This window comes from Momordica charantia (assembly GCF_013281855.1).
Source record: "Momordica charantia cultivar OHB3-1 chromosome 2 unlocalized genomic scaffold, Mcharantia_2.0 BLBB01000002.1, whole genome shotgun sequence".
Taxonomy (NCBI): domain Eukaryota; kingdom Viridiplantae; phylum Streptophyta; class Magnoliopsida; order Cucurbitales; family Cucurbitaceae; genus Momordica; species Momordica charantia.
The window spans coordinates 8,209,192-8,234,528 of record NW_028275160.1 but is presented as its reverse complement, the minus strand read 5'-3'; the positions used below and the strand labels follow the sequence as shown (position 1 = coordinate 8,234,528).

Below are 25,337 nucleotides of genomic sequence, written 5' to 3'. Positions count from 1 at the left end.
AAATAGTCACAACAGAGTAGAGACACATTTTCCTTTTTAAACAAAATAAAAGATATTTATGAAATTTTTTCCTTATTTATGATTATTATGCTTTTTAAATGTCTGGAGTGGGGGTGAGAGTGAGATTCAAACCCATGACTTTTTGGTGAGCTAAGCTCAATTTGACTTAAAAATACATATATTGACCTATGAAAGGGATGAACAAACATTTATTTTAATGTTGACGCGTCAACTTTTACATTTTTATTAACAGTATTTCCATCAAATTTCGTAAATTTTATGTGATTTTGTTTTCCACATTGCTAGTCAACAATTCCCCTTTTCTTGGCGGCTAAAAATCAGGAATAAAAGAGGAAATATTGATGGCTTTAACCATCCACTTAAACATCGCATAGCTGATGGACAATAATATCAATTTTTTGTGTTTTATTAACAGTTAACACCCGTGAATAAAAACCTAATAATTGACATGTAATAACCGTCAATTATACTAAATTTTAATTGACATTTAATAGTCGTCAACATACATTCATACATTCAAGGAAGACCTCATCTAAAATAAATGGTCAGATTTAGACCGTCAACATAAAATTTATAGAACGATTTCAATTCAGCGTTTTAATAGAATATAAAAAATTTTGTTAAATACGCCGGACTCATAATTGTTTTTATACATTTCCATAAGTAATTTTCACAAAATTTCATTACAGCTTAGTGTTGACTGTTGAGCATGCCTTAACCCTCTGTATTAGGAGGAAGAATTCCTCTGTTTCTTTATTGCTCTGTTCCAATAGAGAAGTAAAATTTAGAGTTACTTGCGATGTGTTTCAAGTTTCGATGGTTTGCTTTGTATATATGGTGCATTTGTTGAGCAAGTATTTTCTTATGTTTCACGCTCCTCTCTTAAGAAGGGGACGTGGTCAGTTTTGGCATCCGGGTCGGCCGAAAACCGACCCCGACCGATTGATGATCAACCCTACTTTTAAGAGGAAATTTTCAATTTCCTTAGATTTATTTTTTCCCTTTATCAAAGCTTATTAATGGATGTAACATGACTTAAATAAAACATTGGATTCAATTTCATGTAATTCCTATATAGTTTTCATGAACTTGTCAATGGAATTAGTTGTGATGGGTAATGATAATATTTTCTCTTCTTTTGCCCTAGCTTGTATTTGACTTGTAGGTGGGGTGAAAGTTAAAGTTTTCTGCAAGCAAGTATATTTCTATCTTTCAAATTTTCTTAGCTTAATTGAATGTAAACAACGACACACTAATTTGATAGGATTGCTGTTAAAATAGACCATGGATATTATTAGGATATTAAAGACATATTAGTAATTACGTTAGGAGGTTTGTTATAAATAGAGTATAGGCAAAAAGACGAAGGTAGACAATTATAATTAGTGAGTGTGGTTTAGACCGAATAAGAATGAATACTCAAGGGGAGGGTTCAAGTACCTCCTAATTGTAGTTATTATATCTCTTATATTTCAATATATCTCTAGTTCGGGTGAGTAATAAGACCAAATGGTAATAAGATGAGTAATCCACTTATCTTATAAACTCTTTTAGGTTCATATTTTCAAAATTGGATCCTTAACAAATAAGATATAAAATCTCACAATCAAAATAGAGTTAGAAAATGAAGAACAAAAACGAAATAACAAATCTCGTGTGTAAGTTATAGACGTGAAACTTAGCCCTTCTTAATATTCGCAAGGTTCCATATATTAATAAACATTATTAAGTCTCTTGATCTTTTTCTTATGAGATAATCAACATCGCCCTTTTGTTGTTCAACGACCTACGTCGAGACTTACTGAAATGGGAGGTTCATTTGAGCTCATCGATGTGGAAGGAGCATGATACACAGCAATCGGCATTTTACTTGGAAGATTTGGCATCGTTGCCTCAAAGTTGAGAACTTGAATTACTTGCCTTATTGAAGGTCTAAGATTAGGGTCTGGATAAGCACTCCAAAGTCCAACAAGCATCAAACACTCCACTTGTTTTTCGTCGTAATCACACTGTACTTTCTCATCCATACCTGCAAGAATTTGTCCACTCCCATAAAGGTCCCAAACCCACTCCACCAAACCCTTATGTGACCCCATTTCCATGGAGTTTCTCGACATTCGTCCCGTGGCAATCTCCAAAGCCACGACTCCAAAACTAAACACATCTGATTCTTTACTAGCTCTACCCGTGCTTATGTATTCAGGAGCCAAGTATCCCAAAGTCCCCACCAACCCAGTCGTCTGCGCACCCAACTCATGGTCCATCAATCGAGCCAGCCCAAAATCCCCAAGCTTCACATTGAAGTTCGAATCTAGCATAACATTACTCGATTTAATATCTCTATGAACCACGCATTGTTCCCATTCTTCGTGAAGATATAGCAATGCCGAGGCCAGACCCAATGCAATCTTGTATCTCATAGCCCAAGCGAGAGGGGTTCTCCTCCCAAAGAGATGAGAATCAAGGCTGCCATGAGGCATGAACTCATAAACTAACAAGAACTCGCCCTTGTCGTGGCACCACCCCATGAGCTGCACCAGATTACGATGGCGCAGCCGACTAATGATCTTCACCTCGGTTATGTACTCTTTCCTTCCTTGTTTAGAACCCCTTGAGATCTTTTTGACAGCCATTGTCAAATCCAAATCTGGTACGTAGCCTCTGTATACTGCACCAAATCCTCCTTCGCCCAACTTTCTATCAATGGAGAAGTTGTTGGTGGCCATGGCGAGGAGGTTGTGAGAAAACCTTCTGGGTCCAGCCCCTCTTTCCAAATCATCGTTAATGGACGTCAAATTTACCTCTTCAGGGTTTTCTGATTTTGTTCTCTTTTGCTTTTTTTTCAATCTCCAAAGCAGTGCAAATGTTGTTGTTGCCATGATAATCAAGACTCCAATTGAAACGGTGACACCCACAATTATGTCAACTTTCTTCCCATTATTTTCACTTGTTTGCTTGATGTCCAAAGTGGAATTGAATTCCCAAGAAAATAACGTATGTCTCTCTAAATTCAGACCTGTTGCAGCTGAAAATCCCACAGTTGCCCATTGAGGGAGAACCTGTTAAAGCATGAGAATAAAAGATTAAATTTCCTTTGACTTATTGACTTAACTTTTATCCTCCAAATTATGCTCGTTAAACATGCTTTCAAAATAGAAGTCTGCATAGTGCCATTTCGAGTCTTCAGAATATAAATAAAAGATTAAGGTTTTTTTGTTTGATTATTATTTCCATTTGAGATTTTCATTTTTGAAGATTATTCTTACCTTCTTACATTTTACATTTTCTATAGTATCTGAAGAGAGAAAAAAAATATGTAATTAAAATAGGCACCGGCAAAAAGTTAGTAATGATGATGATGATAATAAGAAAAATTTGCAAAAGTAACAACTACTTTTCAATTTTGTAAAAATAGCAAAATCTATTCCTTTGACATGGGAGTATCTAATATGTTATCACTTATATACCTTATTTGATATTTCTGGGACTCTAAAAGTGTAAAATCGAAATAATTATTAAGGGGTCGTTTGCTAACCATTTTCTATTTAGCTTTTTAGCTCCCTTAAAAATATATTTGAATTTTTTGTTAAATTAAAAAAAACCTTTTGAAAACTACTTTTTGAAAATTACTTTTTCGGTTTTTGAAATTTGGCCAAAATATCTAAAACAACTATATAATTAAGAAACACATAAAATATAATGAAAGTAATAGTAAATGCTTCTAAACTTCATTTTTAAGAATGAAAAATCAAAACAAAATGATTATACCTAAATAACCCAAACTTAAAAGCTTATGCAAATATGTCGAAACTTCCTCTTTAAAAAATTATATATTTTTTCAATGCGCAAAATTTGACTTATATTTTGAACACAAGAAGAAACACACATGGGATAGTATTCATAACTGTCAAAATATCCATAAATTTATCCTTATAATTAACCTAAGGGTAGTTCAAAACCGAACCTTCATCAGATCAATCTGGTAACTAAGGCTGGTATTTTCAAACGAACTCGCCGTCTTCTGATATTTCCACACAACACTCAAAATTTTCACAGTTGAATTGTACGAGATCCACACATCAGCAGTGTCCCCACTGTGCAAGCTAGCATTCCATCGAGTGTAATTAGAGGAAGCAATGGAGTTAACGTTGATGCCCACATGTTCAAACGGAGGGTCCCATTCTTCATTGTAGTAAGAATCGAACTCCACATGAAGTATTTGGTTTGCGGTGGAATCGCTGTTGGAAGTGTTGAAAAGGCCAAGAAAGCCACCATCAGAATTCGGAGGGATTTGGAACCCAGATGGGCCCAAAAAGAAGGCGATTCCATGGCCATATTTGGACTTATTTTGGGTGTCAATTACGAAGGAGAAATGGGTTGTGAAATCAGTGGCTTTTCCTGTTTTCGAGTCCCAGATTGGGACACTGTCTTTGTAGACAGCCCGGCCGACACGACACAGATAGTCAATGTTGTTGAATTCGACGGTTCCCACAGAAGGAGTGGCATCTCCTTGGTAAAGTACTACGTCGTTTTCGTTGGGCTTGAATCGATCTATTTTGAAGGAAAGCGAGTCAATAGAGAGAGGAAGAAGAAGAAGGAGAAGAGTTGAGATCGAAAAGATAGAGGAGGAAGAAGCCATGTGGGTGAGTAATGAGACCTTTCTTGGAATGCATTTCCCTAAATATATCTGAAAAATTAGTGAAGCTTGTGGTTTTTAATGGCTCTTGAATAAATCTTTGGGTGACGTTCAAGAGTCAACTTCTCTCTCATTCAATATTGATAGAACTTCTCTTAAACGAACCTCGGATGTTGAATGTTGATAGAATCAAGGGGTGTATTTGGCAATCCTATTTTCAAAATCACTTTCCTAGGTGTTGTAAATTAGAAAATTAATTCTATTACCACCCCAAAAGACACTCTAAAAATTAGGGGGTTCACGGGTTGGGTTGGTTAGCGGATGATTTTTTGTACCAATCCAAATTTTCAGGTTGGACAATTTATGTATCCGATAAACATATTGACCAGCGTAGCACTCGAATACAAGACCTCATAGTAGTAGGTGATATCACAAGGCCTCATATATATTTGTCACTACACCATCCTCCACACGACAATTGCAACACTTTTGTTTTCTTCTTTTTGAGTACATCAATTGCAACACATTCCATGAAAATTAATACGTGGTCAAATTTAGGGGTAAATTTTTTTTTTTTTTTTCCTTTCCATTTAAAAGATACTTTGGAAGATGTACATGGCCGGACTTGTAATTCCAAGGAAAACAATATTCAACGAGGGAAGATGTTAACTTTAATATTCCCTAAATGTTGAAGATTTTCCCAAATGGATATGTATGGTATACTATACTATAAGTTTTCAATTAATCAAACAAATTGAATGATAATATTATTAGTGTTACACGTTACCTTAACATTTGTTAATTAACGTTGACCTTGAAAGGATCATTAAAAAGGATATCATTCTATATTTTAATTTGCCATCATTTCCGGTGCTTAGCATAAAATAATTTGGTTCCTTGAAATAACTGTCATGTTCCATGTGTAAGAATATTGAGTATTTGCATTATTATTGTCACAACTCAATAAATTAATAATTTTGTTGTTTTTATAGTGTCATTTTATTAAATTATTATTATTTCTTTCAACTTCAGTACTTGTTTCATCTATAAGAAAAAATAATATTTTGATTTTTGTGGTTTATTGGTCATCAATCATTTAACAAAGTGTTGATCCATTTTGAAACTTGGATTCCTAATTAACGTGTAACTTCTTGCGGTTTTATAAACTAGTTTAGGTAGACATTGACTAATCAAAGTAAATGAAAGAAAAACATGCATTTATATTATATTAGGCCGCCGGGGAAAGTTTCTGATTTTTACTCTTAAACTTGGCAATTTGTGTCAATTTTTACCTAATTTTCAATCAAATCAAATTAAAATCAATCGAAATGAGATTGTTATTCCGTTGTTTACTAACAATTATATGGAATTCAAACCTGAAATTAAATATTAAAATTATTAGTACACATTTTTTAATTTCTAACTATTTATGAATTTATTGTTGTGTTAATATTGTTTAATTAAAATAATAATAAGTTTTAATTTATTTTAATGCTATTTTATTGGTAGTAATTTTTTTTATTACAACAATTGATTTAATAAACAAATAATAAATCATTAAAATAAAATTAGATCAACAAAAATAATTTTTCACTAAAACGTAACACAACCACCTCTTAATAGAAAATATTATCAAACCTCATTGTTATAAATTTATAATATTTAAGAAAAAGGTATTGATATTAATTAAAAATGACAAAGTAAGATTAATTAACTAAAAATTTAAACATAAATTTATAATATTTTATAATAAAATCATATTAATTAATAAAAGTTGTATACATTTTTATTAGAATAAAAACTAGTAGTATAAATAAAGAAAAATAAAAATGTATAACAATTAATTAAAAAGTAACGAGTTTCATTAATAGAGGAAAAAAATGGTAAAAATCGTAAAATAATAATTATAAAGATGTGGTGCCCACGGAATAAAAATAAGGTTGGGAATGATGAGATTATAGGATAATATTAGATTATAGTCGGGGAGCCATAGATATGTCCCACCGATTGATTTCATTCCAAATGAGATCTTAGATCAATTGTTTATAAACAAAGGTGCAATAAAGACGAGTGAAAATTTTGATTCTCATATGATTTTCATTCCTTTGAAGATCAAATGATTATAAACAACGAGTAGCCTAAGAGAAAAAACGATAGTAGAATTAATTACATTTACTTTTTCAAGCTGTGGGAGACTTATTCAATTGAGAATATTTGAATATATGAACAGATTTTTCCTGATCTTTCTTAAACTATACCTTTTTATATAGTCGAAACACTTAATCTAATAAAGTATTTTTATAATGGATATTATCGAAATTTATTAGAATATACTTCAAGGCAACATTATTTAACTTAAAGTTGAGTCTGTCAAATTTATTTATGAACAAGTTTATTATACTAGTGAGTAGTGTTATCAAAATTATTCTGTCATCAATTTATTACCCCACTATGAATAGTGAATTCTAATTTTGATTAATTAAGAATCTTATAATTTGATATAAAAATATTTCCTAAAATAAAAATAATTTGTCGAATTAATATTTGATTTAATGGTCAACCTTTTTCTAGCATCCTTCCAATACATTAATTATCCTGATTTAAGAATCGATTTGGTAGTTGCTATACTTTCAAGGATTTAATGAGCTGCAATTAAAATATATTGATATGAACCAAAGTGTCTTAGTCTTCAAAGAGTTAAAGGAAGTTGTTGGAGAATCCTATGTCCAAGTTGACAACAAATTGGAGTTGCATTAAATGCACTCTAGTGTCATTTATGGCAACCTCAAGTGGCATTGAATGAAGTCAAGAACAAGTCCAACTTCATTTACTACAAACTCAAGTTGCATTAATGGAAGTCTAAGTTGAACTCAAGATGCATCAAATGAACAAGATTTCAAAGTACTTGAAAGTAGTTCAAACTCCAGTTCATTCACTCTTGAAGGGTTACAAACTCTTGGTTTTATGGTGGAGGAGTTTCATTCTCGGATTTAAAGCATGTTTAATTGTATTTTCAGTTTTAAACATTTCATTTATGTGTTTTAAGTTTTATTTGTGTTAGTGGTGGTTATGGTATTGATGTAGTAGGGAGTTACAACCTTTACAATTCTTTTAGGTTACTTGAAGGGTTGTTTTGGAGGCTATAAATAGCCTAGCTTGTTCCCTTGGAAAAACAGATTTGAGATTTGAGATTTGAGTTTTGAGATAATGAAATTTAAGCTTATTGAGCCATGAGCTTTTCCTTTGCATTTCTTGTGTTTTAGAATTGCATGCTAGAATCATTCAAGTAGTCTTGATCAAGCTATCTTGTGGAGTGGTTCGAATCTTGAGTTTAGAAACAAGTTTTCTCTACTCTTGATATTGATCATCAAGGTAAATCCGTTCTAACTTCTTCCTTGGGTTGACATCATCTTGATTTGGGGGTTTTAACACTTGTGATCTAGGGGTTTGCATAACCATAAGGGTTCTTAGATCCAATTGGCTATTGTTTTAAAAACCAAAGTAGGGATTAAACATGTTGAAGTAAAATCGAACATGAAGGTGTAAATAACAAAATAAGAACAAAAGAAATCATAATCTCAGTTTTTCTTTTAATTTTTTCTTGACAGATTTACGAAATTGAATGATTTCACCTTGAAAAAAACTGATTTAGAAGATATCAAAGAAGACAGAGTTTTAGACAAGAACGAGATCTAGAAAAACGTAGAAGACTAAAAGATCAAAAGATGTACGCAAATATGATTTTTTTTCTTTTTTTTGTGACTGATGGAATGGAAAGAACAAAACAAAACAAAAAAAATTCAAAGATAGATTGTACAGAAACGCAAAGGAAACATATATCCGATCCTGAGCCTAGTGCTCTGAAACCAAAATGTTAAGAAAACAATAGCCAATTGGATCTAAGAACCCTTATGGTTATGCAAACCCCTAGATCACAAGTGCTAAAACCCCCAAATCAAGATGATGTCAACCCAAGGAAGAAGTTAGAACGGATTTACCTTGATGATCAATATCAAGAGTAGAGAAAACTTGTTTCTAAACTCAAGATTCGAACCACTCCACAAGATAGCTTGATCAAGGCTACTTGAATCATTCTAGCATGCAATTCTAAAACACAAGAAATGCAAAGGAAAAGCTCACATTAAATGAACAAGACTTCAAAGTACTTGAAAGTAGTTCAAACTCCAGTTCATTCACTCTTGAAGGGTTACAAACTCTTGGTTTTATGGTGGAGGAGTTTCATTCTCGGATTTAAAGCATGTTTAATTGTATTTTCAGTTTTAAACATTTCATTTATGTGTTTTAAGTTTTATTTGTGTTAGTGGTGGTTATGGTATTGATGTAGTAGGGAGTTACAACCTTTACAATTCTTTTAGGTTACTTGAAGGGTTGTTTTGGAGGCTATAAATAGCCTAGCTTGTTCCCTTGGAAAAACAGATTTGAGATTTGAGATTTGAGTTTTGAGATAATGAAATTTAAGCTTATTGAGCCATGAGCTTTTCCTTTGCATTTCTTGTGTTTTAGAATTGCATGCTAGAATCATTCAAGTAGTCTTGATCAAGCTATCTTGTGGAGTGGTTCGAATCTTGAGTTTAGAAACAAGTTTTCTCTACTCTTGATATTGATCATCAAGGTAAATCCGTTCTAACTTCTTCCTTGGGTTGACATCATCTTGATTTGGGGGTTTTAACACTTGTGATCTAGGGGTTTGCATAACCATAAGGGTTCTTAGATCCAATTGGCTATTGTTTTAAAAACCAAAGTAGGGATTAAACATGTTGAAGTAAAATCGAACATGAAGGTGTAAATAACAAAATAAGAACAAAAGAAATCATAATCTCAGTTTTTTTTTTATTTTTTCTTGACAGATTTACGAAATTGAATGATTTCACCTTGAAAAAAACTGATTTAGAAGATATCAAAGAAGACAGAGTTTTAGACAAGAACGAGATCTAGAAAAACGTAGAAGACTAAAAGATCAAAAGATGTACGCAAATATGATTTTTTTTCTTTTTTTTGTGACTGATGGAATGGAAAGAACAAAACAAAACAAAAAAAATTCAAAGATAGATTGTACAGAAACGCAAAGGAAACATATATCCGATCCTGAGCCTAGTGCTCTGAAACCAAAATGTTAAGAAAACAATAGCCAATTGGATCTAAGAACCCTTATGGTTATGCAAACCCCTAGATCACAAGTGCTAAAACCCCCAAATCAAGATGATGTCAACCCAAGGAAGAAGTTAGAACGGATTTACCTTGATGATCAATATCAAGAGTAGAGAAAACTTGTTTCTAAACTCAAGATTCGAACCACTCCACAAGATAGCTTGATCAAGGCTACTTGAATCATTCTAGCATGCAATTCTAAAACACAAGAAATGCAAAGGAAAAGCTCATGGCTCAATAATCTTAAATTTCATTATCTCAAAACTCAAATCTCAAATCTCAAATCTGTTTTTCCAAGGGAACAAGCTAGGCTATTTATAGCCTCCAAAACAACCCTTCAAGTAACCTAAAAGAATTGTAAAGGTTGTAACTCCCTACTACATCAATACCATAACCACCACTAACACAAATAAAACTTAAAACACATAAATGAAATGTTTAAAACTGAAAATACAATTAAACATGCTTTAAATCCGAGAATGAAACTCCTCCACCATAAAACCAAGAGTTTGTAACCCTTCAAGAGTGAATGAACTGGAGTTTGAACTACTTTCAAGTACTTTGAAGTCTTGTTCATTTAATGTGAGCTTTTCCTTTGCATTTCTTGTGTTTTAGAATTGCATGCTAGAATGATTCAAGTAGCCTTGATCAAGCTATCTTGTGGAGTGGTTCGAATCTTGAGTTTAGAAACAAGTTTTCTCTACTCTTGATATTGATCATCAAGGTAAATCCGTTCTAACTTCTTCCTTGGGTTGACATCATCTTGATTTGGGGGTTTTAACACTTGTGATCTAGGGGTTTGCATAACCATAAGGGTTCTTAGATCCAATTGGCTATTGTTTTCTTATCATATATCTTCAACTTATTTTATAGGATCAAGCTTTTTTATTTTTTTTAGAAGAGGAACAAGTGGTTAAAGATAACGCATTTGACACTTATGAAAAAATTATGCTATGATTAGTAACACTCCTAAATGTTAAATCCTCAATTTTATAAGTGACTGTAAGTAAATTGAATGATCACATTGTTGCTAATTAAATCAAACTTATTCAACTTGCCAGTTAAAGCTATACTATCATCAACAAATTAATTTGTGATATCATTACAATAGATTCGAGAATCAGTCTAGTCAACAACTGCTCACAAGAACTCCTATTAGGAAATAAAAAAGATGAGACCATATTATAATTGGTTCCAACCTCAAACCAACACTTAAAAAAAGGATCCCTTACCCTAACTTAGTGATAATTGGCATTTGTTCTAACTAAAAGGTCATGAGTTCGAATTCCCACGAATAAAATGTTCTGAAATTTAATTTTTGTAGATCCTTAATTCAATGTTATTTTATTTTATTGTTATTAGTACTTTTATTGTTATTATTAATCCAAAGTTTAGAGTCCAATAAATAGAAAATTTTAGAATTAGAAATAGATAAGAAATTGATAGGGTAAAATACACTTTTTGCTTCCTGAAATTTAAAAAGTAACACTTTTACTTCTTATATTCGAGAAATATTTTTAAATGGTTATTGAGTCTATTTTACCGTTCTAACGAAAAAAGTGACGTGGCATAATGAGATGACAATTTTTAAAAGATACCTGGATAGAAGATTTTTTTAATTAAAATTTAAAAATTATAAGTGAAAGAGTGAAATAAATCTCAATCCCTCCTTCAATCTTGTTAATTTTAGTCATGAATACTATCCAAATTTGAAATTTAATACAAATTTATTTCCTTAATTTGTTTTTCATCTCTTTAAAAAAGTAATTATTGGATTAAGTTTCAAAATTCAAAATAATTGAAAGGGAGGCAATCCAATCTCAATCTCTCCTTCAAATCTCCTTAATTTTAGTCATCAAGATATTGGTATTCAAATTTTTTCTAAGATTAAATGTCAAATTTGACCAAATTGTTTCGATAATTTAAAAAATTTATCTATTTTATAAATAGATTTTAAGAAGTTAATTCAATAATTTAAGAAATTTAATATCCAAGAAAAAATGATTTATGAAATTTATCTATTTTATAAATAGATTTTAAAAATTTAATTAAATGATTTAAGAAATTTATCTTAAAATAGATTTTAGGAAATTCATAAAATATCCGTCTCGTTCTCTCTCCTCTCTCTCTCTCCGTCTCGTTATCTCTCTCTCGCTCCTCTCTCGTTTGCTCTCTCCCCTCTCTCGTTTCGTTCTCTCCTCTCTCTCCCTCCGCCTTTCGCTCTCGCCCTCATATTATCTCCTCTCCCATCGTAGTAGAGATCTGAGAAACGATGGTCTAGTTTAATGGTGTGGTTTTCGATTGGGACGCCGTCGTCCGTCGTCGGCTTTCAGAACTCTAGTTTTCCACCATCAACTAAATCGTAGAGAGAGGAGATGTAGCAAATAACGAGGGCAAAAAGTAAGGAATAGGGAATAAAAAAAACTAGAGGGATATTTTTTGTCTACTTTGTTTTTTCTGCAAGTAAAAAAGAGAAAAAAATGGGGAGGAGATTGGAGAATATTTTGTTTCTTCTTCGTTTTTTCTGCACGTAAAAAACAGAGAAAAATGGAGAGGAAGGAGGAGAGAGGAGAGAGAAGAGAGGGGAGAGTGAACGGAGAGAGAAGAGAGAGGTGACAAAGAGAAGAGAAAACAGAAATATTCATGAAAAAATAAAGAAGACAAATACGTATCAATAAACATTTAGAAAACATAAAGCTTGAGGGATAGCTGGCCTTTGAAAAAGGTTATTAAGCCCAATTTCCCTTTCTTTCCTTCATTTTCTCTCCTCACCCATCCTCTTCTGGTTGCCGCCGCACCCCATTAGAACCCACAAGAAAGCATAAAATCCAGTATGAATCCAACAAAGTAGTTGTCAGAGATGTTAAGGATCCCACATTGATAAAAGAAGAGACTTAATAATGGTTTATAATAGACATGGGTTACTCTTCTCATTGCCAATTGGTTTTGAGATGGAACCCATGAATATTAATAAAAGAAATAAGAGAAAACCCTAGATTTTTCTATTCAAATTTAAGGAAAATACTTGTATTCCAATTCCATATTTTTCTATCGGGTTTCCAACGACAAATTTTCCTTAAATTTGAATATCTACAAATTCAACTTATTTTCATTACAAATTATGGTTTAGGTATTGTTCCTCCAATGATCGTAGTACCAAGTACTTCTTGCCGAGCTCTAATATGATCAGATTTATAAGTAAGCATCTCTTGTAAAATATGAGCAACACCAAATCCCTCTAGAGCCCAAACCTCCATTTCTCCCACCCGTTGTCCACCTTGCTTGGCCCTTCCTCTAAGGGGTTGTTGTTTAACAAGTGCATAATGTCCACTGGAACGTCCGTGTATTTTATCATCAACTTGATGAAATAATTTCAAGATATAAGGCTTTCCTATTATAACAGGTTGTTCAAAAGGATTTTCCGTTCTTCCATCAAATATTCTGCTTTTTCCCGGATAACTGAAATTAATATAAAAATGGTTAAAAAACACATTTGGTCCATAAACTTTCATTAAAGTAACATACATACATATATACATACATACTATTAGTTGAAGTAATATTTTGTAATTATTTTTGCTTGTTATTGTATTTTAGTTTAAATATATTGGTTATTTTCGTTTAGATTTGAAAATATATATTTAAATGGAAATATATACAATTTTTTTTTGTTTTTCTTTTAATTTCATTGCAAATTTTAATTTATTAAGTTGATTTGATTAGATTATTTATCTTACATTACTATTTCATATTTCATCATTATAGTATTATTAATACAACATCATAAGAACATAATAGTCCAACCTATCAAGTGAAGTGCTTATACCCCTTTAGAGATAGGGGCGAGCAAAAGAGTTTGTTGTTCTATTGTGAGATCTTTAGATTCGTCAATTCTGATGAATACCCATACAAAAAATTTTAATTTCAACCATTTAGAATTAATTTGAATCTAAACAATCAGTAATTCCAAATCATTTCCAACCAAATCTATCAGCCAAAACTTTAAATGGCAAGATAATACACACGAACAAAGCAAAGAAGAAGTCAAAACAACAGAAAAACGATTATACTTTCAATCCCTCGATGAAGAGAGAAGAAAAAAGATCCATAGCATCTTGTGGAAGAGCAATTCCAACCTCCACTCCACCATTCCTACTCTCAACCATATAAAATGTCATACCCGGAGTCATCGAAGCCAGCTCCACTTTTCTACAGCTTGATCCCCATCCAAAACCAACGTCGTAAATCTCAAACCTCGGCGAGTCAGCCACTGTAATTCCTTTATCTACGGGCATATTACCGAACCAATGCAAGAACAACTCGTCCATCAACTCACCAACTTCATTACTCTCCGCCTTCTCCTCCATCTCCACAATTACACCGTTCAACTTGTTGGAAATTGTCCCCATGCTATTTTCCCCATGGAATTCCCTCGCTTCCAGAAACAGCCCACACCCACCGATTCCATTCCCCAAATAGTTCGCTCCCACTAGATTTCCTCCCAAACGAGTCCGCCAATCCACGGGGAAAAATAAAGCAACTTTACTTTTCGGGTCCACTTGTTGGGCTTTGATAATGCAGGTCGAGACATGGGCGTATGTCAGCACAAAGGTTGATAGACGACGACGGCGCGTGGAATTGGATGACGAAGAACTTCCCGCCGCCATTGTCCGGAGATTGTCGATGTCGGCACGTGTTAGCTCAAACGCGCCATTGACCACATTGTCCGGGGTGGCCACTCTGGGGGAAAGTCTCAACTTTCGGCCGAATCTACCGAGGAAAATTCCGCCGTACTTGAGGTACACTTTTTGCAGGCCAGCTGGATCCTTGGCGGCGGTCCTGTCGAAATCCAAAGTTGGAAGATCCGATTCGGATTCGTGGGTACAAATGGAAGCCCACGATTTCAGGAACATGATGAACGTTTTCCCATCGACAACCGAATGGTTGGTTGCAAAGCCAATTGAAAATCCGACGTCGGGAAATAAAGTGATTTGGAGACACATAATCGGAGCGGCACAAGTAGTGTCGTCGGGTGCTTGGAATTGGGGAACCAGGAAATGGGATTCGTTGGCCTTCCTTATTTGGTCCGACGAGAGACGGTGGAAATGAGCAGCGTCGGCTTGGGCGACGTTGAGGGAAACAGAGTCCCCGTCGCCGGGTTTGTAAAGAATGAAGGGCTCGGGGGAATCCTCCGGCCAGACGACGTTGCCGGCGAGAGGGAAGAAATGGGAGAGCGTCAGAGAGAGAGAATTTTTTAGTTTTTGGAGTATTGCATCGGCGGCGGCGCCGGCGGGGAGGGAGTAAAAAAGTAGGCGCTCAGTGGGAGGAACTGTGATGAATGGGAGATCGAAGAAGGTTAAGGGAAGAGAAAATTCAGATGGTGGAGATGGAGATGGACTAATTTTGCACACTTCCAATATCTTCAGTAGCTCAAACTTTGCTTGCAAGATGGGATGATCTGTGTGTGGCTATTTATATTGTTAAATAATATTTTTCAAACTTTAATATTGAAATATTTAGAAGCCACTGTATCAAGTGGTTTGCCAAATCTTTATAGTTTTTTTAGGGATAAAGTTAGCAACTCCAACGTTTTGGTTCAAACATATATGTCAATTATCATTTGTTTGGATCAAATTTGAATGATTGAAGTAACTCGAAAATAATAGTGACAGCAAATTATAAAGTCACTGGTTCTTGGAATCTTATCCAGACTGAAATGTAGCAAATTTATGGCCACTGGATTATTATAAAAACAGTGGATTTTGGATTTTCCTTTGCTGTCGTTGATTAGACTGCCAAAAATGGAAGGTGAGAACGAAAGAAGGAAAGGGAGGGGAAATTGCCGGAGTTGACCTGTAAAGGTTTCCACTTTGAGCCAAATTACCGACTTTTTTTTTTAATCTCTTTTTCTTACCTGCTTAAAATACTTTTTGAGTTTTGAGATATCAAGTCAGGTGAAAGGATTATTATGCCCCTTTTTATTTTCTCTCTTATCTTATTTTGTTTCTCTTTTTCTACTCTCGATTTTAGGCTTCAGTTGCTTTGTTCAACCTTTTAGAATTTTTCGTTTTATAAAAATGGAAGAGAGATTTACCGTTGTAAAAAAATGGAAACCGCAATGTTTTGACCAAACCAAAAGAGATTTACAATTATAAAAAGTCAGCTAATTTTTTAGTCTTGGATACTCTTTTTTTTTTTTTTTTTAATGTTCGTTGACAACTTGACATTAAAATGGGTGTAAATATCGGACTTGAATCCGACCGAGATTGCATAAATCTGGCCCCTCTATTTTTTTAAGTTGGATTCGTTTTAATTAAATCATCATAAATATTGAGGGAGATTCATGCAATTTTACTGAGGTTTTTTTCCTTTTTTCCTTTGGGTTGGTTGAAATTAAATGAGCATGATGCAATCTTAGCTAGAGTTCCTTGACTATAAAAAATAATAATAAAAATCATTTAAAAAAACTTAATCTTGCTTTTAAAGTAACTTTTAATAAACTGACGAAAACTTAGTCTGGATTCTTGCTACTAATTTTTGGAAAAAGAAATATAGAGGAGTGATTCGTATTTGCAAAAGAGATCGAATTTTTTGGTTTACTGATGAAAAGTTGGGGGAATTTTGCCTGGGAAATGAAACATAGCAAAAGATTGAGGCTAAAACTCGGGCAAATTTTTTACGAAAAATAAAATAGTAACAAAAAATTGAGGTAAAAACTTGAGAGAGTTGGAAGAAATCTCGTTCGAGTTATGAAGTTCTACTGAAAATATTCGTTCATAGGTGAGTGATTCAAGCAAATAAAGAGACAAAGTTTAATGAAACAACCAAGCCAAGGAATGAATTACCTAAGAACCCAACAACTCTTGGCCCGCAAAAATTCGCCCCTTTCGGGTAAGTGTAATTTCGTACCTTCGCTTTCATTGGCGTATTAGAAAAAACTACTTTTGATTATTTGGAGAGATTTTATGATTAGTAGGTGAATGTTTGGAGATTTTAAATAAAAGGTTGATCCAGTTGAAATTAAAATTTTATAGGAAAGTTTGATACCTAATAAATTTTTATTTTGATTTTGAGTTTTTAAATATACTTGGTAGAAGATACATGGTCGGACTTACAATTCAAAGGAAAACAATAATATTCAACCAGGAAGATGTTAAATGTTATTTAAAGGGTGTGTTTGAGAGCGGTGGTAGAATTAAAAAAAGACATTTAAGTTTAATTGATTTTTAAGCAATAAAAATCAATTTTTTTTAATACAATATGTGGGGATGCGATCAACAAAAATCAACTTGATATCTCTAAGATCCTCTGTTTAATTTCACCAAAAATCAAATCCCAATAAATCAATGTACAAGAGATGAAGTCCTAAAGTACAATTGATTTTTCAAAATCGTCTAACTTATACCTTGAAAATCAATTTACAGTGATTTTCAACTTTACTAAAATCAATTTTTTAATTTGCTAAACATGATCAATGGAAATAGAAGTGATTTTGACACGGGTAAAACTGATTTTGGCACTCTCAAACACACCCTAAGGGGCCGTTTGTTTCGTGGAAATCCAAAATTCTCGTGAGATGGACATTTGGATTCCAACGTTTGTTTTGTGGTAATGCAAGATATCCGGATATCCTAAGATGCCTATTTGGAAGGCATCCGAGTCGATTTGGATGCCCTTTTGAAACATCGGTTTCCATGATTCGGGGCTATGTTGATATTTTTACCCCTTCGTTATTTTTTCATATATTTTCTTTTATCAAATTTCTTTGGTTTTATTTGTATTTTTATAGTTTAAATGAATTAATATACTCATTGACTAATAAACAATTATGTATACTTATGTATTACATGTACATATAAAATAATCTTCAATTAAATTAAACAATATCTCTATTTACTTTTAATATTTAGAATAAATTATTATGAATAATATCTATTATCTTAAATACATAATTTTAAAGCAACGTTTTTTTAACTATTTTTCTTCTTAAAAGAATATAATTTTATAATATAATAAATGAAGTTTATCTCATATAACATTAATTATATAATTGTATTTTTAAAAAAATATTAAAATTGAAAATGACATTTATATTCAATATTCATTACTTTTTAAAAAGTCTTATATTAATATGAATTCTACCTAATAACATATAAAAATTATATTATATTAATGTATAAATTATATGAATATTCGTAAGGGCGTGTTTGGAACATCATATAAATTTAGAACATTCCCGAACATCCTTATATATTTTTCTACGAAACAAATGTGGTCATCTGAAGATCTCAGATATCTAAAATTCCGAACAACTGAAATTTCAGGCATCTGAAGATGTCGGGTATCTGCACTCCAAAAAACAAACGGCACCTAAGCCCTACATCTTAAATCCCCAATTTTGTAAGTAATTATATGACCTAAATTATTGTAGTGATGGTGAGATTACTGTCAATTAAATCAAACTTCTTCAACTTGCTAGTTAACAAACTAATCGCTCACAACTCAATTCAAAAACTCAAATTCCTATTAGGATAAAATATAAATATAGAGTGGACTACAAGCACATATATATAGATAGATATTATTTATTAAGTCTCACACACCTATGATATTAAAACAATTTGGTTAATACCACGCAAACATAACAAAATTTTCAACTATTAGCTTAACTAATAAAGGGAAGGAACTTGTAAATATGGATAATATGTGATGTCACATTTTAATTGGTAGGAGGACCACCTTCTAACTCCCACATTGACTATTTGAAGGGAAATAATTATGTAATTTATTGACTTTATCAATAGGTAATATACCCTTTTTTTAATACAAGAGGCTCCGTATCTATTTTTTTTTTCTTTTTCCGGTGTAACGAGTGGGATTGACGAATTTGAACTCATTACTATTTTATCAGAGGTAAGTATTAATTACGGTTAAACTAAGTTCACGTTGACAATAACTCATGACCTTTTGGTTAGAGACCGTCAATTACCGCTTTGTTGGCAAGAAGCTCAATATCTATCGATTCTTTAATGTTATTTTATAAAATATAGCGCTACTTAAGTAACCATATTTTCAAAATTTAATTTCACATGAATTTAGATAGAAATTGCTAGCGTAGCGTTTTCTTATATAAAAAAATTGAGGACAAAACTCAAATTTTAAAGCGTATGGGGTTGAAAAATTAAGACCAGCATGGACAACATGAGCTAGCTCAACAGTAATTGACATATATCTCTGACCAAGAGGTCACGAGTTCGAATCTCTCCACTCCAATTATACTAAGAAAACGAAATTAAGATCAGCATGTATGTTGGAGACGTTTTATATGATTATTTATCTTGAAAGAAAATTTCAAAATAAATCAATATTGAATTTCGATAACACAATGGTTATTAAAAGATAGGTTAAAATACTATTTTAATTCATGTATTTTTAGCTTTTGTTCATTTTAGTTTCTGTATTTTTATCATTTTCATTTTGGTCCATATACTTTCAAGTTTGGTTTATATTAGTCTATGTAATTTTAAAATGTTCGATTTAGTCCTTGTACTTTAAAAAGTGACTATTTTGGTCCCAATTTTCAAATTTTAACACAATTTCTTTGTATAACGGAAACCTTTTAATATAAAATCAGGGTTATATTTCAAAAAATATATTGAGTGTAGTGTCGTGTTGAAATTGTGTGATAAAAAATAAAATAAAAATTAAATTCAAGTGTCTAAAATGGTTACATTTTTAAAGTATAAGGATTCAGAAGAACATTTTGAAAGGACAAGATTTAAAATGAACGAAAATTACAAATATAGAAATCAAAATGAATATTTTAAAAGTACACACGGATCAAAATGAATCAAAACTAAGGTAGAATGACAAAAATAGTATTTTAAGTTTTAACCTAAAATATGAATTTGACCTTATAGTAAATAGAGAGGAAGTATCTCTAGGGATTGTGGAATATTTTGCATACATTGTATAAAACAATTTTTGGTAGAACACAATTAAAAGTCTATATGTACCTAACTAGAATGCAACAATTTCCCCCAACAACTTTTAAACTTGAGGAATTTGCTTTGACTGTCTTTGTAATGAACAAAATATATATTTGATCTCTCTCAATTTAACATTAGTTATAAATTTCTGAGCAATTTGGTATCTATCAATTCTCTCACTCTATCATTTCTTGCAATGCAAGTAAAAGAATTTAATCTATATGAGAATAGTAATAATTGTTTTATTAGATTGATGGGAAGTGTCAATTTTTCAATTAAGTTGAACTAACTTAAAATTGATTAATTTTTAAATATTTTATTATATATACTCAATCCAAAAATTTAACCGATGAGTTTGATAAATTTAATTTATTTATGAGCATGTCAACCGAAAGCATTTGTTATTATGTTTTAGAAAAATTTAATATTTTTTAAAAAAGCCAAAAGATATTTGGAAATGGTTTTTCTAGAAAGCAACAAATAGGTGTTATGTCAAAAACTATCGGTGGTTCTAAGACTAACTTGATAACCTTTTAGACCGTATTTAATAATCATTTATTATATTATGTTTTCTGTTTTTAGAAATTAAATTGTTTTTTTCTCATCAATTATTTGGTATGTTTTTCATTTTAAAAATAAGCAAATTTGAATTTTTAACCAAGTTTTAAAAACAAAAATAATAGAGAATGTACCTTCTCGGCCTTACCGATGCTTCTATGTTATGGTCGCTTATGAACTGAGTATCTCTTGAAGAGGCAAATTATAAATTAAAAAAGAAAAGAGAAAAAGAGAAAACAAGCCTCATACAATATCATTTTAATGCCCACATGCTACACAAATATGAAATAATGGGATAATTGTTAGATATAAATTTAAGATATCATATGCATTGTTAGAGAAGTATATAATTGAGGTCTTCAATTTTGACATTATAAGAACACAAAAAAGAAGCATATAGTGAATTAGGGTTAGGTAGGCTCCAACCAAAGAAAAATAGTAACTTTTTTTGCGTATACAAATCAATAATCATCAGTTCACAAACCAGCCTTTTGTCTCCTAAATACAAACCTACCCTCATGTATTTTAATTTGATGGAACTTTAATTGCTGACGTGTCCCTCGACATACTTTAGTACTATGATGGGACTATTTTATCATACCAATTAAATCTGTGTAACTACACTACCAGAAAAAGGATTTTTTTCGACTCCAAACGTCGAGAATAATGATTTCTCCTGACGAAAAAATTTCATCTGGAAAATCGTCGGTATAGCTCCATTGGGAGAAGTCATTCCCTAACATTTTTAGAAAAACATTAGAAAAAGTCCCAAGTTTATATTATATGATGTCTAAGTTTTTTTTTTTTTTTTTAATATGTATGTATATATATGATTTCAAGTTACAATGTAGATGCTGAGAAAAATAGTTATAGTTCTAAAATGGAAGTAAAATTTACCCAAATATTGTTTTTTTTTTAAACCCTAATTTTATTTAGGTATAGAGAATTTAAAATTATATGATAAAAAAGCTTCTAGAAGTTGGATTTACCCTATTTAGTTTCAACAGAATTATACTAATTCAATTTTATTTACCCTTTCTAATTAATGAATTGTAGGCTCTTAATCTAATCTGTCTAACTACTCTCTTCCAAGTCTCAAAGCTAGATATATACCTCCCCTTCAATAATTTTTATAAATGCTGACGAAATTTCTCTGCATTTTTCATAAGGAAAAATCAACAATGTCTCCCTAAGGAAATTTCGTTGATAGCACTACCGACAAAGCTCTCAACTCCCATAAACGTTGCTTTCTGATCACTCTCTTCTTTAATTAGTGAGACACTTTATTTGAACATCTTACAATCCCAACACATTCATCTTAACAATATTCAACTCGACTAGTTCACTTTATCACAATATTGATCATAGTTTTCACGACCTCACTTATTGCTTATTGGAACTATATATACTTCTATATTCAATTTAATATCTTCACTTATAAATACAATTCTCATATAGTTGCCTTAAATATGTTTTTCTAGTTAATTATAATTTACACCAAAACTTGGTTGAATTCTCACCCTATTTTCCATCCTAGCAATAACTCGATCCTAATATTCATTTTGGCAAAGCAATCCTCACATTTTGTAAGAGTAAATTTCCCACATCATACCTTAAACGCCACTAAAATTATTTTGTCTAAAACCTTCATTAATTGAGTACCTAGAGAGAGATAATTAGTCTAATTAAGAAAGTGATTAAGGTCCACAAACACACACACATCACCAAGAAAGTTCATGGAAAATGAGACTTTTCACACTCACCCTTTTTCATATAGGTCATACATAAGGATATGTTTAGAAGTTACCTAAATTTATTAGTAAAAAAAATCCATGATTAGAACACATTCGTCAAAACAAGGAAGAAATGATACCAAATGCTTCAAATGTCAAACCATTAATTTCTTGAGTCCAAACACCGCCCTTCCACACACTATAAAAACAGGCACTTTTCTTTGTCATTTTTCAAAGGCCTAACAGAGAATCAATGTCCCATTTCTGACATTGCAAGGTTTGTTTTGCCTTATTCTACCTTAAAATCTTCCCTCTCATTTACAAAGTTGAAACTCAACCGCATAATATTGGAAGGGTTTGGTTGGTTGCAGTTTGCAGGGAGAGCATGATGCCGAGATCGCCGTCGGTGGACGAGAATGGCCTGAAAAAGGGGCCGTGGACGGCGGAGGAAGACCGGAAGCTGGTGGATTATATTGAGAAACATGGCCATGGGAGCTGGAGAGCTCTTCCAAAGCTTGCTGGTCTGAATAGGTGTGGCAAGAGCTGCAGACTTCGGTGGACCAACTATCTTAGACCTGATATCAAAAGAGGAAACTTCTCTGATGAAGAAGAGGAAATTATCATCAACCTTCACGCAGCTCTTGGAAACAAGTAAGTTTTTTCGATATCTAATCCTTAAATATACCAATCCACAGGATGGTGCAGTGAGTTTGTGACTGAATGGGCATACTCCTCCCCGATTTGAGTAGGGTGGGTAGTTGGGACAAGTCTCATAACATCGAATTATTGTAATGGGTAGCCATCGACACCTCAATTATAAGGATCCAACTGGAAAAGCCAAACACCATCCATTTCCGAGTCATTAAAAAAAATGAAACCATTATGTCGGGGAGATGTTTTTGTGTATTTTTCAAAGATATCTTTACAAGCACATCAATCTTTTGAATGGTTTATTCTATTTTTTCTTTATGAAATTTTAATTATTTTGCTTTAATTTCTAAATTTTTTATCTAGTCTCTAAGTAGAAACTATTTTAGTTTTTGCTGTTAATTCTCCGTTCATAATTTTAATATAATTCTTTGTTTATTAGGGTAGATATTTATCCATTAACAAACAATAATTAGTGGAGTCTTTACTATATAAATATTAGCAAAACTTAACAACAAATAAGAATGGGTTTTTTATTTTTTCATAAAAGGTCTCTAATTGAACGTTTAAGAGTTCAACAACACAATTTTTTTTATATCCTTGAAGATTCAATTAATTTTGCAAGGCAGCTCGATAAATCTCAGAAAACAATCACCTAATGATATAGAATAAATTTTTTGTTTCCTTCAAATGGATTTATAATTAACAAGCTAAGGTTAACAACTTTTATGTTTTTTGTTTTATGTTGCAACAAGATGGTCGATTATAGCGAGCCATCTTCCAGGACGAACGGATAATGAGATAAAAAACTTTTGGAACACTCATTTGAAGAAGAAGCTTCTCCAAATGGGCATTGATCCTGTCACCCACATGCCAAGAACTGATCATCATCTAAACATTCTCTCAAATTTTCATCACTTGCTTTCTCTTCCCTCAGCTCCATGGGACAGTCCCTTTAGGCTACACTCAGAAGCCACTCAGCTTGCAAAAGTTCATCTCCTCCAAAATCTTCTCCAAATTTTAAGCTCTCATTCTTCTGATCATCTCTTCACTTCCAACAGCCTCTTCAGCGGACAACAAATTCCAGACCCAATTTATAATCTCCCCATTGGATCTTCTCTCCAAAGCTTCCAAAACCTAGAGTCCTCACAGCAGCAGCCACTGTCACGTGATGACTACACCACAAGCTCGTTAGGGTTCGGAAACGATAACGATCGAGTAGAGACTTTTTACGACATGAATCATAGTTCAGACTCACTCCCCAACTTGGTTTCAGTCTCTCCTGAGTGCTCGAAGATACCGACCGCCATCAAAGATCACTGGGACGACTGTATGGACGATGAATCTTCATATTCTTATTGGAAACATGTTGAAGAGTAAGTGTGGAGAATGTAAACAAAAAAATATTTAGTTCATCATAATCGTTCACTTAAATTTTTAGGTTTAGTGGTAATTAATGCATGGACGACCTTGTAGCAGTTCCTTGATGATGATTCTCGTCGACTCGTGGAGATATATATATGTAAAGAATTTTGGCCTTTGATTGTATATATGAATGGATTCGTAGGTCTTTAATTATCATCATGTATATGATTCTTATATATAAATAACGAGAATACATTATTAATTAGTGTTTGATTTTCTAAACTTTTTGCTTAGCAGCGATTATTGGATCTTTTGTTCATGCAATTTCAGCTCGTTTACTAGTAGTTTTTCTTATTAATCTACCGCCATTGAACAACATTTTTAAAATCATAATCAAGTTTTTAAAACTAAAAGAAATTTAAAAGATGATCTTAGTTCAACGAACATGTCTGCTTTCTAAGTTTGAAAAAGAGTATATTTTTTCGTCATCAAACAAATTCATTACTTTTAATTAAAAACTTACAAATTTAGAAACAAAATGACAATCAAAACACAATGAATTGGCTACCTTGAACTCACATAATTCATTCATGTGAGTGTTATAATATGATTGTGGATTCCTAATTTGTATTTTGACTCGCTTAATTACAGGAATTATAAGAAATCCATTTGTGTAACCTTTTAAATAAGGTCTTTTTAAAAGTAATTCAAACAATGAGAAAAAATCTAACTCCAAATCAATTGTGCTTTCTAAATTGAGCTAACTCCAAAGGTTAAAAGATAATATAGTCTTCCTCAGTTAACTAATCACAAGGTATAGAAAGAGAATTATGTGTTAATTGTCTCTTAAAAGATTCGACATTGAAAAGATAAGAACCCGGGAAGCATTTATAATATAAGTGAGATATTCGTTTCATTGTCAATTGATTTTAATATGTAATTTGATTCAATAATATAGATAATGATATCAGAGTCCAGAAGTTAAAACGAGCGTCCATGAATATTCGATATTGTCAAAATAAATATAAGAAAATTGTAATGATGTTAATTATTAGTATCAAAACTTCTCTTAGCTCCCATTATCTTAATAAGAATAAAAGGGGCATTTAATATTTGTTCCAAAAATCTAAATTTGATAGAAGTCTACGAGCTCCTAAATAAAGAGAGAGCATTTAATTTGACCTAATTAATTAAATAGTGTGTTATAATAATGTTAGT

General features: G+C 32.2%; 3 protein-coding genes across 3 annotated transcripts; 1 reads left to right on the top strand and 2 right to left on the bottom strand.

The window, feature by feature from the left end:
* Nucleotides 1-1,678: 1,678 nt before the first annotated feature.
* LOC111017251 (L-type lectin-domain containing receptor kinase IX.1) lies at nucleotides 1,679-4,715 on the bottom strand. The gene is made up of 2 exons (XM_022292948.2): nucleotides 3,986-4,715; nucleotides 1,679-3,080 (listed from the first exon to the last, which is right to left on the bottom strand). The coding sequence occupies exons 1-2, from the start codon at nucleotides 4,658-4,660 to the stop codon at nucleotides 1,800-1,802; spliced, it is 1,956 nt and encodes a 651-aa protein (XP_022148640.2). The 5' UTR covers nucleotides 4,661-4,715; the 3' UTR covers nucleotides 1,679-1,799.
* Nucleotides 4,716-13,733: 9,018 nt separating this feature from the next.
* On the bottom strand, nucleotides 13,734-16,747 carry LOC111017191 (malonyl-CoA:anthocyanidin 5-O-glucoside-6''-O-malonyltransferase-like). The gene is made up of 2 exons (XM_022292866.2): nucleotides 16,736-16,747; nucleotides 13,734-15,294 (listed from the first exon to the last, which is right to left on the bottom strand). The coding sequence occupies exons 1-2, from the start codon at nucleotides 16,745-16,747 to the stop codon at nucleotides 13,891-13,893; spliced, it is 1,416 nt and encodes a 471-aa protein (XP_022148558.2). The 3' UTR covers nucleotides 13,734-13,890.
* A 5,608-nt stretch (nucleotides 16,748-22,355) lies between these two features.
* LOC111017208 (transcription factor MYB53-like) lies at nucleotides 22,356-24,362 on the top strand. The gene is made up of 3 exons (XM_022292885.2): nucleotides 22,356-22,383; nucleotides 22,478-22,757; nucleotides 23,510-24,362. Exons 2-3 carry the CDS (start codon nucleotides 22,492-22,494, stop codon nucleotides 24,132-24,134), a joined length of 891 nt encoding a protein of 296 aa, XP_022148577.1. The 5' UTR covers nucleotides 22,356-22,383; nucleotides 22,478-22,491; the 3' UTR covers nucleotides 24,135-24,362.
* The last annotated feature ends 975 nt before the right edge of the window (nucleotides 24,363-25,337 follow it).